General features: G+C 49.9%; 1 protein-coding gene across 2 annotated transcripts in view; it reads right to left on the minus strand.

The window, feature by feature from the left end:
- Nucleotides 1-16,033, minus strand: part of B4GALT1 (beta-1,4-galactosyltransferase 1) — a 50,527-nt gene that overhangs the window by 11,842 nt on the left and 22,652 nt on the right. Inside the window, exons 2-3 of one of the 2 annotated variants that reach the window (XM_061200488.1) lie at nucleotides 11,161-11,396; nucleotides 9,443-10,019 (exon numbers count right to left, since the gene is read on the minus strand). In XM_061200488.1, coding sequence (XP_061056471.1) covers nucleotides 9,852-10,019; nucleotides 11,161-11,396 — 404 coding nt within the window. In that variant the 3' untranslated portion in view covers nucleotides 9,443-9,851. Of the gene's footprint in view, nucleotides 1-9,442; nucleotides 10,020-11,160; nucleotides 11,397-16,033 lie in introns of those variants that run through there. The other variant, XM_061200487.1, reaches the window with a different exon arrangement.

Raw genomic sequence — 16,033 nt, forward strand, 5'->3', positions numbered from 1 at the left:
GGTGAGGAAAGTGTGTGTGTATGTTTCTCTTCCTCCCCTGGGATTATAGAAAAGTCAGTTCTAGGCTTCTTTGGATGAAATGGTACAGCACCTTGGGTAACTTTCTGGATAAGAAAGGCCCTGGGCAGTCTGCCAATCACCACGATTAACAGGAGGTGCTCGTTCCTCTCCAGGGAATGGGAAGACACCCAGCTCTCATTCCTGCCCCTCTTCATCGGGCACATTCATCCAGTGCATCCACTACTTTATTCACTCAGGGAAACACTGGTCAAGCACCTACTGTCTGGCAAAGCCAAATACACAATTGTGACAGACACATGCACTTTTATCCCAGGAATGCCAGCTTCTTCACTTATTAGCTATATGACTTTGGGCAAATCACACCACTAGGCCTCCATTTCCTCATTTGGGCACAGGGATGAAAACAGATGAGTTGTGTTCAATGGGACAATGCATGAAAAGGCTTTAGCACACTGCCTGGCAATGAACGAATGGCAGCTACTCTCATTATCACAGGAATAGGTTTTCCCATCCATCTTGAACAGTCAGACCTTTTCAGATCCAACCTGGAGACTCCTCCTTCTCTCATGTTTGTGTGTGTCCCTCCTAATCAGCTTCAAGATTCCTCCCAAATCCTGCTTCTCTGATGGAGAAGGAGGGTTTTAAAAAGGATTAAGGCTCAAGTGAGTTAGCCTGTGGCTCATATGATCAGGACCTCTATAGCAGCAGAAAAAAGTCAGAGAGACCTTGAGAGATGTGTGATAAGCTTGGGAAGTCATACTCGGCATAGAGAAGTTGGTGCACTGGGAGCAAGTGTCCCTCTGAAAGGCCGAACTTTTTAAGTGCAGGCTTCATCTTACATTGATAGACAAGAGTTAGTTATACTTATCCATTCCTTCTAGGGCAACTGGCTCCTCTTAACAGAGGGAGAGAACAGGGAGAAAGAAGAAAGGCCAAAAACCAATATGACATTCCCACAGCTGGACAGGGCAACTATCTCACTGACCAAAGCTCGCAGAAAAGCCTGTAAACTGTTTATGACGGGGCATACGATCCTGACAGTGGGTGTATCAGTCAAGCAAAGCCAACAACGATCAATCCAGAGAGGACAGAAGCCCGGGCCTGGTCAGGTGTGCTGGCCTGGGGTAGAGGGAGGAGACGTGAGGTGGGAAGCCTGGCAGAGTCTACACCCTTAGACACTTCACGCAGCAAACCCAGTGCCCTTCTGGCAGATCTGGGAGGCAGGGACAAATGTCTTAAAAAGCATCAGATGGGGCTTCCCTAGTGGCGCAGTGGTTAAGAATCCGCCTGCCAATGCAGGGAACAGGGGTTCGAACCCTGGTCCGGGAAGATCCACATGCCGTGGAGCAACGAAGCCCGTGTGCCACAACTACTGAGCCTGTGCTCTGGAGCCCATGAACCACAACTACTGAAGCCCACGTGCCTAGAGCCCGCGCTCCACAACAAGGGAAGCCACCACAATGAGAAGCCCACGCACCGCAATGAAGAGTAGCCCCCGCTCGCCGCAACTAGAGAAAGCCCGTGTGCAGCAACGAAGACCCAACGAAGCCAAAAATAAATAAATAAATAAATAAATAAATTTATTTAAAAAAAAAAAAAGCATCAGATGGCTCTCCAGGGCATTAAAACCTTTTTCTAGAGCCCTCATTTATACTAAACATAAGGGAAGGCAAGTAGTATGTCCACTGAAAACAGAATCCTCATACACTGCTGGTGGGAATATGAAATGGTGCCGCCATCTTGGAAAACAGTCTGGAGTTCCTCAGATGGATAAACAAAGAGTCACCATATGATCCAGCAATTCTACTCCCAGGTATATACCCAAGAGAAATGAAAACACATCCACAAAAAAATTTTAAACACCATGCTAAGTGAAAGAAACCAGTCACAAAGGATCACATATAAGATTCCGTTTATATGAAATGTCCACAATAGGCAAATCCATAGAGACAGAATGTAGATTAGTGGCTACTAGGGCTGGAAGGAATGGAGGAATTGGTAGCTAAGAAGTACAGGGTGTTTTTTTTTTTTTGGCTTAATGAAAATGTTCTAAAACTGATTGTGGTGACAGATGCATAATTCTCAGTATACTAAAAAGCCACTGAATTATATACTTTAAATAGGTAAATTGTATGGTATGCGATTATATCTCAATTAAGTGATTATCAAAAAAGAAAGAAAAGAAAAGTCAGCTCCAGAGACAGGAGAGGGCCAGAGGGTCCTGTTTCTCCCTCTTTCTCATATATCATTCTTGTCATTTATTGGGTGTCTAGTCTATGCTTAGCAGTAGGGATACAGAAAAAGAAAAGACACAAGCCTTGCTTTTGAGGAGTTCCAAGTTAAACAGGCAATTGTCATGGGGCGATGAGCTCTTTAGGGTGGACAGTTACCCGGGAGGGAAGAGAAGGAGCTCCGGAGCCCGGCACATATGGAGAAGTGGAGGTGGAAACACAAACCCAATTCTAGAAAATTCTAGAAAATCAGAGGCCTCGAAGAAGTTAGCCCAATTTAGTTGGGAGGCATGAGAAGAATATTCCTAGAAGAGCGAGCAGCATTTGTAAAGGCTGTGAGGAAAAGAGAGCATTCAAGGAACTACAAGAAATACAGACTGGGAAAGCCAGAATAAGACATGAAGGTGGATGTGGACCAAAACATGGTGGGGGAGAAGGAGGCTGGGAACTCTGCTAAATTACTCAAGGTTTCATCTTTTATTCAGGAGCCCTTGAGGTTTTAAACAAGAATTATGCTTTGTGCGTCAAGGAGGGATTTGTGCCCTACTCCCCAAATGAGGGCAGCAAGACCAGTTTGGAAGCTGTTGCATGATTCATGTGAGAGACATCGGAGACGACGCAATGGCATTGGGCAAGCAGAGAATGCCTCCCCGGAAGGGCTAAGGCAAAGGATTCCACTTCCCCATTTCATGCCTCACCTGCTCCCTCGGCCTGTGTACTGCACCTGCAAGCAGCCTTTGTGGGGCTTTCAGGAAAGGTACCAGAATCTGGTCTAATCCCCAGGCAAATCCTGTGGTTAAGGCAAGAGCAGCCTTTCCCTGATTGCAACAGGGGACAGATGACCAGCTACAGAAAACCACAGACCCAATTGTCCAAGTTCTAACAGTCTCTAGAAGATCCACCAAACCACCCTGGCTTCCCTGGATGTCAGTCTCCAGTGTGCACACCAGCACACATATCCCCCGACCATGATGGCTTGCGGGCTGACTATACCTGGCCCCTCCTCCACCAAGAGACACAGCAGCAATAAGGTTGGAAACATCAACCGGAAGCCCAGAGTCTCAAAGAATCAGAATTTCTATGTGATGGGAAGGACAATTTTGCTTCTGTACACATGCCCTGCCCATCACAAAGCCACCCCCACAATACTGACAGTAACCCACAGGCTCTCAAGCCCACAGATCCAGAGGCAGGTCTGCAGGCAGTGCAAATGTTTGCAGAAATACCCTTTTTCATGCTTTTCTGTGCCCACTCAGACGCCAAAAGGAAAGACCTAGGCCGAATGGGTGGTAGGAAAGCAGAGGAAGCTCTGGCTGGGCAGCCCTGCGGCAGGACTGACCTGCAGGCCTTGGGATGGTAGACAGGCTGGCTGAGAGGTGATCTCCAGAGAATTACTGGGATTATACAAATGCTGAGTTTGTGGAGGGCAAATATCCACTCACCCATGATTTCACAACAGTTGGGTCTCTGGCTTTGAACCATAATAATATGGTAGCCCTGAGCTTGGACAGGGCCCTCAGTAAAACCTGATCTGAGACTTAAGCTCTTCTCCCAGCAAGTGAAGGAAACGGGCCCTTTCAGGTTCAGGGTGCTGAGGGGGTGGTTCTTTGTTTGCCAAAGTCATTAGTCACAAGAGTGAGCACATCCTTGGCCTCTCCTGGACTAGAACACACGTCAGAGCCATAAGGTACCTTCAGAGAGAACTGAGCTAATAGAACAGCTTAGCAGGGATTCTGGGCAAGGTAAACACAGAGAACAGTTTTAAAACCCCAGCTCAACAGCAGCCACAGCAGGATGCCTGCCTCTCTCCCAGGGCCCAAGGCACTGAGACGATATTTTCTGCAGAAAAACACTTAGAAAATAAAGGCTTCTTTTTCAGAAAGCAATCTGGCCACTTATGTTATGAACCAGAAAAATGTTTAAACCATTTCTGAACCCATAGTCTCGTATCTGAAATCTAGCCTGGGGAAATGAATCTAAATGTGGAAGAAGCAAACACAGAATAAGCTGCAGACTGAAAGATGTTCATTACAGTATTATTTACACTAGTGAGAAAGTGGAAATTAACTAAATGTCTTCTATACGAATGTCTATGTTAATTATGGTAGCACTACATGTTCAACTACTATGAAGGCATGGAAAGTGATGATTATGAAGACTATGAAATAACATGGGAAGATGCTGATGATATAGAATTTAAGAAAAAAAGCAAGATACAAAAGTATATACACATACAGTATGAGCACAACTGTGGCTTGATTTTAAGGCAAAGTCTCTTCGACCTCTGCCCAACAGGCTGGCTCCCACCAGCCTCAGCATTTCTGAGTGAGCCCACAGAGGCCGTGGCCTTGCCCGGGAGACCCCAGGGCTCGAGATGGCACACTCTCAGGATTATTTACACAGCTTCCCCCTGACCAGCAGGGCCTGGGCTCTGGGTTGGATTTGGGGGCACGTGGACATTACCAGGGTGGCAGCAGTGGTGGCAGCAGCAGCAGCAGTCACAGCAGTAGTTAGGTCGGCATTCCTCTCTTTCTTTCTCTCTCTAGGAGGTGAAGGGCACAGAAGAGGAAGTAGGTGGAGAGCAAGAAGCAGATCACAGAGAGGAGGTCCTCCTTCAGCTTGCTTTGCTACAAACGGGATTAACAAATAAAAGCAAAAGGCCCCCACTAGAAGGAAAAAAAAAGAAAAAGAAAAAAGAGACAAAGATGGCTGCAAGGGAGAGATGTAAGGAGGAGAGGCAAATGTCCAGGCTGTGACCACCCTTGTTCCAGGGCAAAGGCAAATTCCTAATAAGCTGTCGTTCCCTGTCACGAAGTCAATGGTGAACAGAGAAAATGACATTTCCCAGAACAATGCCCAGGGAGGCAATTCCCCAGCTCTGCGAGTACCTGTAAGTGCTTCTACACATTCCCCAGGAGACTGGAGTACCTGTAAGTGCTTCTACACATTCCCCAGGAGACTGGAGTACCTGTAAGTGCTTCTACACATTCCCCAGGAGACTGGAGCGAGCCACAGACAGAGAGAGGGGAAAACACACAGCAAAGGAAACGACCAATCACTGGGGCAGCACGCAAGCAGTGGTAGGGTACAGATATCCGCAGCAAGGGGGTGCTACAGAACAGGACTGGCCTCACCCCTCCCGAGCCCCACTCCTGCACACATCAATCTGGGTGCTGCCAGCTCGGGCAGGAAATGGAAGGCAGGGCGGGGTGATGGTAAATAGACACAGTCAAGATGAAACCAAACCAGGGGGGCCTCAGGACCAGGCAGCTGTCCTCACGAGCCTGCTTCACTCTAATTCGTCTTGGCCTCATTTAGGAACCAGCTGCCTGGCCCAGTGACAGAGGTAAGCTGCTGAGGGGCGGCAACAGATGCTCTCACTCACTGAGCGTGCAAAGGGTGGTCTCCAAACCTGCCCACACTTGATCTCAGACAAGCAGCCTAGAACAACCTCACGACTGTGCACAGATGAAAAGGAAGAGGGAAAAAATTCCAAAGCTAGACGGAGACTCCTGAGGTGCGAGCTGGGGCCCCCTTTCAGGCCAGGTTTTACCTGTAAGCATGACAATTGGGCAAGCCTTCCAGGAGGTTCTGAGGCTGCTACTCCAAAGCTGCTGCCCCCCTCTCGTGACCCAGTGGGACTCATGGGGGCGTTGCCAAGTGGATGTGGAGCTGTTCCCCAGTGAGGGGAATACACGTGGCAAGGTGAGGCATTCCTTAGGCCTCGGGTGATTTCTGTCCAAATCTTAGGTCTGCCACCCAGCCGTCATGGGACCCCCAGCAAGCTGCTCCCCTCCGGAAGCCTTCCCTCAGCAGGGACGGTGGGAGTACCCATTGCCTCACTGAGGGGCTGTTAGGGCCAGAATTCAAAGTGAGACTGTGAAAGAGGTTCAGTCCCAAAGACCACAAAGTTTTATGACCATCAAACACCACAGGGCTTAGAGCAGGTTCTCTGCATTTTTCCTGAAAAGGGAGGTCACCCCTGGTCCACCAGCGACAGGAAGCTTTGGGGAGAGGCCTGGGGGAGGGAGCGGAGGGAGAAGGCTGTGCAGGTTCCTGAGGGTCATGACCTGGCCTGGAGGGGAAAGGAGGCTTCACTTCTAAGAGGCACAGACCTCTCCAGAGAACCGAGAGCAAGGGGTCCTGAGAGCAGGTGGAAGTAAAAGGGTAGGAGCCATAGGAAGCAACTCCGTGCTCCAAACCCTGACCCTGCGGTGGACCGTGCATGGAGCTGCGTGGTCAGGGAGACGAGCAAGTCAGACCTGAGGGTCTAGGGGCCGCTGGGCGGGGAGAACACGCACATAGGGAATCATCCCTCCACTCTCCCCCCCCTCACTAGAAAGCACAATGTGGCCTGGGACAGCTCGGATGGAGAAGTCGGCTCCACTCCAGGCCTTCACAGAGCTAATAAGGCTGGGGAGGGCCTCCCATAGTGGCCAGAAAGAGAGCAACCAGGGGAGGGAAGGGGAGGCATGCAGGGGGAAGGTGGACGGTGCAGCATAAGCAAAGGTACAGGAGGGCAGCTGAGCGTGTCTCGGGGATGGTGGCGAGTCCAGCGTGGCTGTGGCCTAAAGGTGTGAAGGAGGCCTGAGAAGAGGTGGCCGGAGGTCGGTCAGGGTGGGCTGCAGAAGGCCTCCCTCAGATGCCAAGCTCAGGCCTTCAGGCCCTTTAGACCCTCGCCTGTGGACGGCAGGGACATACTGAAGAGTTTAGAGAGGGCATGACACGGCCAGAACTAGAAAAATTGTAGGCAGCTGAGTGAGATCAGAGGCACCAGGGGATATACAAACAGAATCAGAGAGACAGATCCTGGGCACTGCTTCTGGGGCAAAGGGCTGCCATGGTTATTACGAGCCCACCTGGCCAGCTGGGCCTGCATTCCTCACTCGTTTGTTAATTCCCATGGCGGCTAATCCCACAAACATCCTGTATTTCTTATTCAGGGCTAGTGCTGCCAGGTGACAACCTGCCTTCCCCTTACCTTTGGTGGTTTTATGGTTTCCCTTCCCAATTAAAGTATGAAGAAGTGTAGTGTGCACCCCACCTCCCATCTGCTACGACGTCTTGATGTCCTCCTCCGCACCAGGGTCCCAGTGCTGGACCTTGGGCAGGACACCTGTGCCTCAGAGAAGCACCCTTGGCTCCAAGAGGCTGGACCTGCCAGAACCCTAATGGAATGTTCAGGTGCCGGCCGGCCAGGGCAGGAAGAGAGCTGGACACTGAGAACCAACAGCAATGCTGCTGCTTCTCCAGGTTTACTCAACCGGTAAAGCACACCACCCACCTCTACCCCGCTTATTGTGAGATGGAAGTTATTACGGTGACTGGAGGGGACTAAACCAAACGAAAGTGGTTAATAGCTTAGTATGGACAGGGTAGGAGCCACAAAAGCCCGTGAAAGCTCACCCCTGTGTGTGGAGCTTGAGACACAACCCTTCTCTGAAGAAGCTGGTGGGCTTGCCGTGGTCCCTAAGTCCACTATCTGACCCCACGGAGGCCACACAAGTGGGAGGGAAGGTCTGAACGCTGGCATTGAGTGGGGGTGAAGCAGGAGGCGGGGAGAGAGCAGTAAGGAGTTTATCACCACAGTCCTGGGCAGAGAAACTAGGCAGGAAGAAGGAGACGGGATGGGGCTGGGGGGAGAAGGAACTCAAATCAGCTAATGTTTACCGAGGGTTCACTGTGTGCCGGGTGCGTCACAGCCCTGTGTGCTAATAAGGACTAAAAGCTTGCCCTCCCACTACTGAGGAAACCGAGGTGTGAAGGACTCAAGCCCAAGGTCACCGAGCTGGCAAGCAGCCGAGCCGGAACCCAGGCAGCCTGCGCCGGGTGCTCACCCCCAGCCCTGGACACCCAGCTTTGAGAAGGAGGGACTAAATGGCCTTGAGGAGGGAGTGAGTGCTGACGCACTGAGAGGGCACTCGGAGACGGGCACTGGGCTCTGAGCTGCAGCCCTACTGTGGCTTACGTGGCTGCCTACCCGTCACTTCCCCTCTCCGAGCCTCAGTTTCCTCACCTGCAAGATAGAACAGTTTTCACATTATCTGGCCTCAGGGGTACACGTGAACCCCAGCAAAGACTGAAGGGGAAGTCAGGGGACAGAGATGGGGACATGGCCCCCACTTCAAGTAGAAGAGCACCATTGTGACCCACTGTGGATGGGGGGCTGTGGAGGATTTTAAAGCGGCAGGAAGAGGTTTTGTTCTTAAAAACCTGTCTGAGAACCCCTGGACTAGATGTCTCAGGGGCCCCTCCTATTTTAAGCACTTTCTCATCTTAAATGGGGTATGTGGTGGTGGTGAATGAAGCATCAAAATGACAGCAGGGTGTCTGAGACAGGAAGACGCTGAGAGGCCTATTTGCTCAACAAATGGTACACAAAGCCCAAGCCAGATGCTATGAACTCCCTTTCCCTTACTATAACAGTAAAACAGAGAACACAGGAAGGTCCTAATTTGTAGACAGGGCACGCTCCAAATGTTTCCCCTCCCACCTCTTTCTTTTCAAGGCTTAGGTTTCCTATCATCACTTTATTATGGGTTCTTTATAGATACCATACAAGATATTCTTCACTGGAAAGGTAGAGCAGACTTCAAGTTTCTTTATGACTTGGTTACCTGGAAGTCAGATCATATTTTCCCAAAGAAATAATCAGGGCAGAGCTGGAGAAGAAATTAGATTAACTGGGGGAGAGGGAGATAAAGAGGAAATTATTCACCGAAGGTGAAAAGTTAACCCTTGGAAGAGAAGGAAAAGATGAAGAAGCAAAAAGACACGCACTGGGGCAGGGGTAGGGGGGATGGGGTGGGGGAGAGACGACGATACTGACAAGACTAGAGGAAAAAAAGATGTAAATGTTACAATGCTTGGTGTCAGTTTATTTATCTCTTGTAAAAATAAAATACAGTGTGTGTGTGTGTGTGTGTGTGTGTGTGTGTGTGTGAAAAAATAAATAAATAAAGTTAGATGTTGACAAAACTAAACTCTTTTGTTAGGGATGCATGCAGGTTAAAGGAAATGATTGTCAAGTAGTGAGGATGGTGTCTAACTGGGAAGAGGGAAGGAGCTTGTGATGAGAAAAGGGTATGGAGGTTGTTGAGATGCTGACAAGTATCAGTACTTTCAGATTCGAGTAGTGGTTATGTAAGTATTCTCTTTTTATTTGTTACACTGACAGTTTTGTTCTGTGCACTTCTCAGTAGGCATATAGTATTTTACAATTAAAAACCTGCATAAAGAAAAAAAGAAAAAAAAAAAAGACGTAAATGTTTGAAAAACGAAAAATAAAATACTTCCGATGCTGAGATACATGGGGGGAAAAGATAGGAATTGGGGGTGTTTCTCAGTATCATAGGGAAAGTAAGGAGGTGGGAGGGGAGGAGGTGTTAATGCAGGCCTGCATTCCCCAACGTTCAATTCACGGAACACTCTTCTCTTGAGATGGTTCTTGGAAAACGGCTCTCCGGTCAGATGAGCTCAGGAAACACTATGTGCGGAGTCCTTCTGGAGGCTGTCATGTACACCAGTACGCTGAAGCCTCTGCAGGAATGAAACCTGCTTCATGTTGTTCAGTCCAGCATTCCTCAGATGCATTTGGCCTCAGATCTCCATTTCAGAAAGCACACTTTGGGAGAAGCCCCATACTAGGCAGTGTCCAGTGTTAGCCGGCACAGCGGGGCCACTGGTCCAAGCTGGCTTGCTTAGTTGTTCTGCCAGCTTGGACTGGGGCGGGCAGGAGGAAATAGCTGGTGTAGGACGTTTGGAAATCTGTTATTGGAAACGTGGGGAATATCTATATAAACATGTCATAGGAATTTAAGATAGTGGCTAAATTTCACTGGTCCAATATTTGTTTTGACTTTATAATTGAAGGGAAATCTCACATTCACCTAAAATACAAGCTTTCTATACATTCGCATTCTCCCCCCGGGCGCCCACACCAAGTCTTCCTTGACCACAGTCACCTAAATTCAAAAACTTGGCATCATCACTAACTATCTTTTACACTCTTTACCCAAGTATATATTTTAATCTAATCTAGTTTATACGCCATCCAGACCACAGCTGTCTCTCCTCTGCTCAGGCAGATTTGTGGGAGGCCACCAGATGCCTTGATGAATAAGATCTGACACGGTGTCTACAGGGTATCATTCATCTACTGGTAAAACAACTGTCAAAGCGGGAAAGGAGATGCAGCTGGTGTGGCCTGTTCCTAGTAATCTCTGCTGGCTCCTGGTGATGGTGGCTTCCTCTTCCAGGCGCTCACTGCCATTGCTTTAATAACGGGCTCCTGAATCTTGTCATGGTCAACATGTGCTCACTGGCATCAGACAAGTGTTCCTTGATGGCAGGGTTTTTCTTAAGCAAGTCTTCTGGTCCAAGGAAGGCCCACAAAGTCCCTCAACTTTGATGGAAGCTGTCAACTGCTAGCAATCTTACTACTCAAGCTAACTTACTACAAGCAGACCCAGAGTTTATCTTGAAATGAAATGGACACTGGACCTTTTAGAAATGGAAATGCATCCTGTCTCTTCAGATGAATTTCAAGGGAATTTGGTATATAGATAAGTTAGATGTGTTATTCCAGCTGGGAGGTTATAGTCTAAAGATAGGAATTTAGGTATTCAGGATAAACTTGAAATACCAAAGTTATACTCTTGGGAAAAAAAAACAAAAACAATACTGTATGGCATTTAGCTCATTTGCACCAAGACAAGGAGGGGGCTGGTGGTGGTAGTGGAGTTGCAAAATGCCAGATGTCTAAAAAATCACTTCCATTCCTTCACCCCTCATTACTCACATATTTGAGTACACAAGCACGCGCACGCACGCACACACACGCACACGCACGCACATGCACACACGTGTACACTCCTTCCCTCCCTCCCTCCATCTTCCCAGACCTCACCTGGTTGATAACATAGATGCCATAGTCCAACTGCTGACGCTGTAGGATTGGGTGCAAATAATACAGCCAGTACTTGAGGTGTTCCTGCCGGTTGCGGAACGGAATGATGATGGCCACCTTGTGAGGAGAGATGCAGTCCTTGGGGGTGTAGCGACCACCCACCTTCACCTTCGGGTTCTGTTCCTCCACAAGCTTCAGGTCCACAGGTATGTTAAACTCAATCAGCATGGGGCCGACTAGAGAGGTGGAGGGAAGGAGAAGATATCAGGCCACAGGACTCTGCAGGTGGCCAGGCCGCTACCGCTGAAAGCATCTCCTCCTGGGAGGCAGTGTGGCTGTGGAAAAGGCACTCAGGCCCAGCACTGGGTACCATGATCAGCACTAGCGTGACTGACCATCCCAGGAAACCCTTCAGTATCAGGCAAACCCAGACAGCTGGTCACCCTCTGAAGCACTTCACCTTCCTAGGACCCACTCCTCTCAGACTCTATGTTGCTCAGCCGAAAAATGGAAATGGAGTAATTCCTGCTCAGACTTCCTGACAAGCTGTTGTAAGCACTTTCTCAGAAATCCTGAGGTTGAAACTCTGCCACCTCCCAGCTGTGTGCCCTTGGACAGATGACTTACATCATCTCTCTGAACCTAACCTAGTCGGGGGAAAGTGTGCGTGTGTGTTGGGGAGGTCCCTGTGGAGGAAATGAGCCTGAAATTACAAGGCGGCAGAGAGTGGCATGAGTAACCCATGTCTCAGGAACGGAAGTGATGCACAGATGAAACAAACTCGACGGGGAGGGACTGGAGGAGTTAAGGGGTAGCAGGGAGAAGAAACAGCCAGAACAAACATCAAAGAAGAATGCTTAGAATAAGTAGGGGATGAAGAAGGGAGGAAAAGTCAGGGGCAACTCCAAAGTTTCCGGCCTAGAAGAACATGGCTCCAAATGAGAGAACTAAGTTAGTAAGAGAGCTCTGGGCTCAGAAGACAAATTGATGAGATGTGGATGGTGGCTTGTGAGGTAGTGGCAGGTTAGGAGGAGAGGAAAAGGCAAGGGTGAAGATCCAGATACAGGCATGAAAGTCCCCGTCTCCTAAGTAGAAACAGGTGGAGCTGAGAGAGGACCTCACTCCTCCAAGTCTGACGACCACCCCTGCCACAGCACACATGGGGAGGGCAGGAGAAAGATGACTAGCCCAGGGACACACAGGGAATTGGGAACAGAGTCAACACTTGAACCCAGGTCCCCAGTGTTCCCTGTAGGCCAGACTTTCTCAAAGTGGGTTCCAGGAAACACTAGTCCCAGTGAGATGCTCAATGGAAGAACACGTCCCCTGGTCAAATAAGTTTGGGAACGCTGCATACTAAATCTTGCTTCTGGAAAGTCATAATGCATACCAAAAGCTCTGAGAAGCTGTGCAGTCAAGAAGTTCACTTTATCTACCCCACCACTTCCTAAAATTTGGCCACAGAATCATTTTATCAGGGAACATACTTTAGGAACTGTTACTCTAGCATAACCAGCTTTACCTATGGAGTAAACTATCCACAGGAACAAAGGAAGGAACCTAAACACTACAGAACAGAAGCCAGACCCAGACCACAAACTCAGAGCAAGTTCACCTGAAACATGCTGGTGAGAACCACCCAGGGTCCAGTGTGCAGCCCTCTGCCACCCTGTTTGTTTGTCAATAGTATGTAGCTCTCCAAGCACCTCTTGTCTTCAGGGATCACTCACCCTCCTGAAATGAGGCAGCCCAAGAAAAGGAAGCTATGACTCTCGCTCCTCTTGCCTGTCAGCAGGTATGGACCTGCATCTCCTCCTCCTCTCCCCTCTCCTGGATCCCCAGGACTCCTCGCACCTTCCCTCCCTCTGACGCTGACCCAGTTCTATCATCACAGCACCTGCTCCCATTAGTTCATTTTCTTCTGAGACACAGCTCTGATCCTATCACTTTCCTGCTAAAACCCTCCGATGGCTCTAAGGCTATAGCCTTGGACAAGGTAGAGCTAAGCCTCTTAGCTTGGCAACAAGGCCCTTCAGTCTCAGCTCTACCCCACTTCCCGTTCCTATAAACTGTGCCTATGCCCACACTTTTCCCTTTGCCAGAAACGCTCTTCCCTCTTTCCTCTAATGTCATTGAGAGACTAGGATCTTAAAATCGAAGCCCCAGTCTGGCCTTGTCCTTTTGCTCTCCTCATTCCCACAGAGCACAGACGGCAGACCCCGTGCGGCAGGAAGGGGGTCTTCAGGGATCAAAAGCCCTTGTCTCTGCCTGGCCGTGCACCTCGGTCTCTGGAGGAAGAGGCCTCACAGACCAGTCCCTCACATGACTGCCTGCTGACCCAGCTCCAACCTCCCAGGGTGCCCTCAGGTGAGTAGGTACTATGCCCCAGAACTAAGTAAGGGGTCAGCCTGGCCATTGTCTCCACAGAAAAATGTGAGGAGTGTGAACACATTCTATCATCAGAATCATGTGAAGTAATCAGTAAAAATATGGAATCTCAGGCCTCTCCCCTAGAGAACCTGACTCGGTAGATCTTGGGAAGGACCCACGTAAATAACAAGGAGCCCAAGGGATTCTTATTGGGCAAGATGGGCAGAGGGGAGCCGGACCGCCCATCTTCACAAGCCTTGGGGCTTTCATGGAGGTAGCCCTTTCCCACAGGGTCCAGCAGGCCTGGGTTGCTCTACTCCCCAACCCTGGGCAAAGCCTTCTGGGAGACCCTGCTGCACAGGGCACTTGTGAAAAACATGAAAAGAAGATCTGTCATTGGGCTCTTCTCACTTCAGAAGGCCCCACGACATCTGCACCCCATCCCCAGCCCGCCCCACCTTTGCTTCTGAAGATGCTGCTAAACATAACTCCATTTTTGGGAACCCAAGAGGCATCTGGACTGTCACCCTACCAACCTTCTCACAACTTCTGAAACCAACCCAGAAAACAGGAATTCACATTTGGTCTGCCCACCCTCCCTGGAGCAGACACCTGCAGGCTAGAAGCGTCTTAATTTCACCCCTTCAGCAGTTCCAGAAAGACGGTCCTGAGGTAGAGTTTCCTGGTCAGGAGAAAGGCTGCCTGGGTCCTAGCTCAGCTCTACAGGTGACTTGTTGGATGATCTTTGGGCGACTACCAGCCACTCTCAGGATACTGGTTTCCATTTGTAAACTGCAGGGATTGGAACTCACATGAACACTTATTTAACCTCACCACCACCACCACCACCTATGGCCAATCCGCTTCTGCTCCAGAGTTCCTTCAGCAACTGATAACACTGTCTACCCAATTATGGGAGCTGATAACCTGGGTGGTCCATCTTCCATCCCCCTCCTCTTCCTTCAGCCCCCGCATAGGGGTTAACAGCATGTGACCGTCCATCCACGGGAGCCCACTCAACCATCAAGCCAGAGTCTTTTCTGAAGAGTTTATTTAATGTAAACATTTTCTGTGGTGTGTCAAGGCCACTTTCAATTCGTTTCGATCAATACTTTCTGGACACCTACTGTGTGCCAGGTGGTGTGCCAGGTCAGGGAGGTGGGAGGTGATGGGATGGACAGGATAGTTCCTGACTTCAAGGAGCCCCCTGCTGAGCGTGGCAGGACCCATGTGAAAACTACCCTGGTTCAAGGCTGTCCGAGGGACTTGCTGCCCCAGTGGCTCCATGCAGAGCTTGATCACCGAACAGCCTCTTTCTCACTCCCCTACTCCTCCCTGTGCCCTCTCACAACCCTGCCATGTCTCCCACACATCTAGAGCACCCTGACCCCCATCTTGCCCTTCTTGCCCAATCTGGCAATTCTTTTCCCTGCCTTCTCTCCTTGAAGCTGCCACTGCTCTGAGAACCCCCCCAGTTCACACCCCTGAGATGGGTCAGTGCTTGGCAGCTGTGGTGGCTCCAGACCCAGAGCTGAATGCTTTCCTGGGGCCGGCACTAGCCGGGAGGCCTCCCTGCATGCCCGGCATACCTCCCGCCACGCGGCAGGGGACGCCCTTCGTGGCACACCTGGCTTTGCCCTAATTATAAAGTCCAAAGAGCTCAGACTCCAAGAGGGCAGTGACCAGCTCTGCCTAGAACCACACAGACCTGCCAGCAGGTCTCAGAGCCACCGCGGGGGCCTCGGGAGAGGCGTTGGGGAGGAAGCGGAGGGCTGAGGCTTCCTGACGGTCCTCGGGCCGAGCCAAGGCCCCCTTGCTGTGCAGCGCGTGGCGCGTGCTACCACAAGCCCTCGGCCCTGCTGGGCCGGCTTGTGTGTTTTCTTGGCTCTAAGAGCTGGGAAGCAGGGTTACGTAAGCAGATGAGCAGATGTGAGCCTGTCCTCGGCTCCCCCCACTAAAGCCCTGCCACGTGGGCCTCTCAGCTGGGAGTCTAGGTCACAGCTTTGCATGTAAGTCGCTCAATAACTTCAATGTGTGAACTCAACTCAGACAGATTCCACTGCTCCCTTGCCCAGCACGGCAAACCCAAACACACATATGCCCCTCCATCAAAAGCCCTGTGAATCTACAGCCAGCCCAGCACAGACTCCCTGCCTCACTTCCATGCTGGCTGAACCACTCGTTCATTCTTCTAGCCTCAGCAAAAGAGGCTGGAACATCTAGCCACTGCTTCCCAACTGACCAGCCAATGGGTCAAGACAGTCCTTGGCCTGACGTGGAGTGGTGACAATGTTTCACAAGCCTGAGACAAAATGGTCAAAGATAATGTAAGTGGTCCTTCATTAAGCTCAATGCAATCAATATATCAGAATGCCCATTCTTCCAAGATGAAGTGCTTCTTACTCTTTAAATGTTAAAATCCCCTTTCTTTTATGAAATGATCACAGTGGATTTTGATGCTGGATTGATCGTTTTTAATTTAATTTTTTTAAAAACCCTTACT

This window comes from Eubalaena glacialis, chromosome 9 (genome assembly GCF_028564815.1).
Source record: "Eubalaena glacialis isolate mEubGla1 chromosome 9, mEubGla1.1.hap2.+ XY, whole genome shotgun sequence".
Taxonomy (NCBI): Eukaryota; Metazoa; Chordata; class Mammalia; order Artiodactyla; family Balaenidae; genus Eubalaena; species Eubalaena glacialis.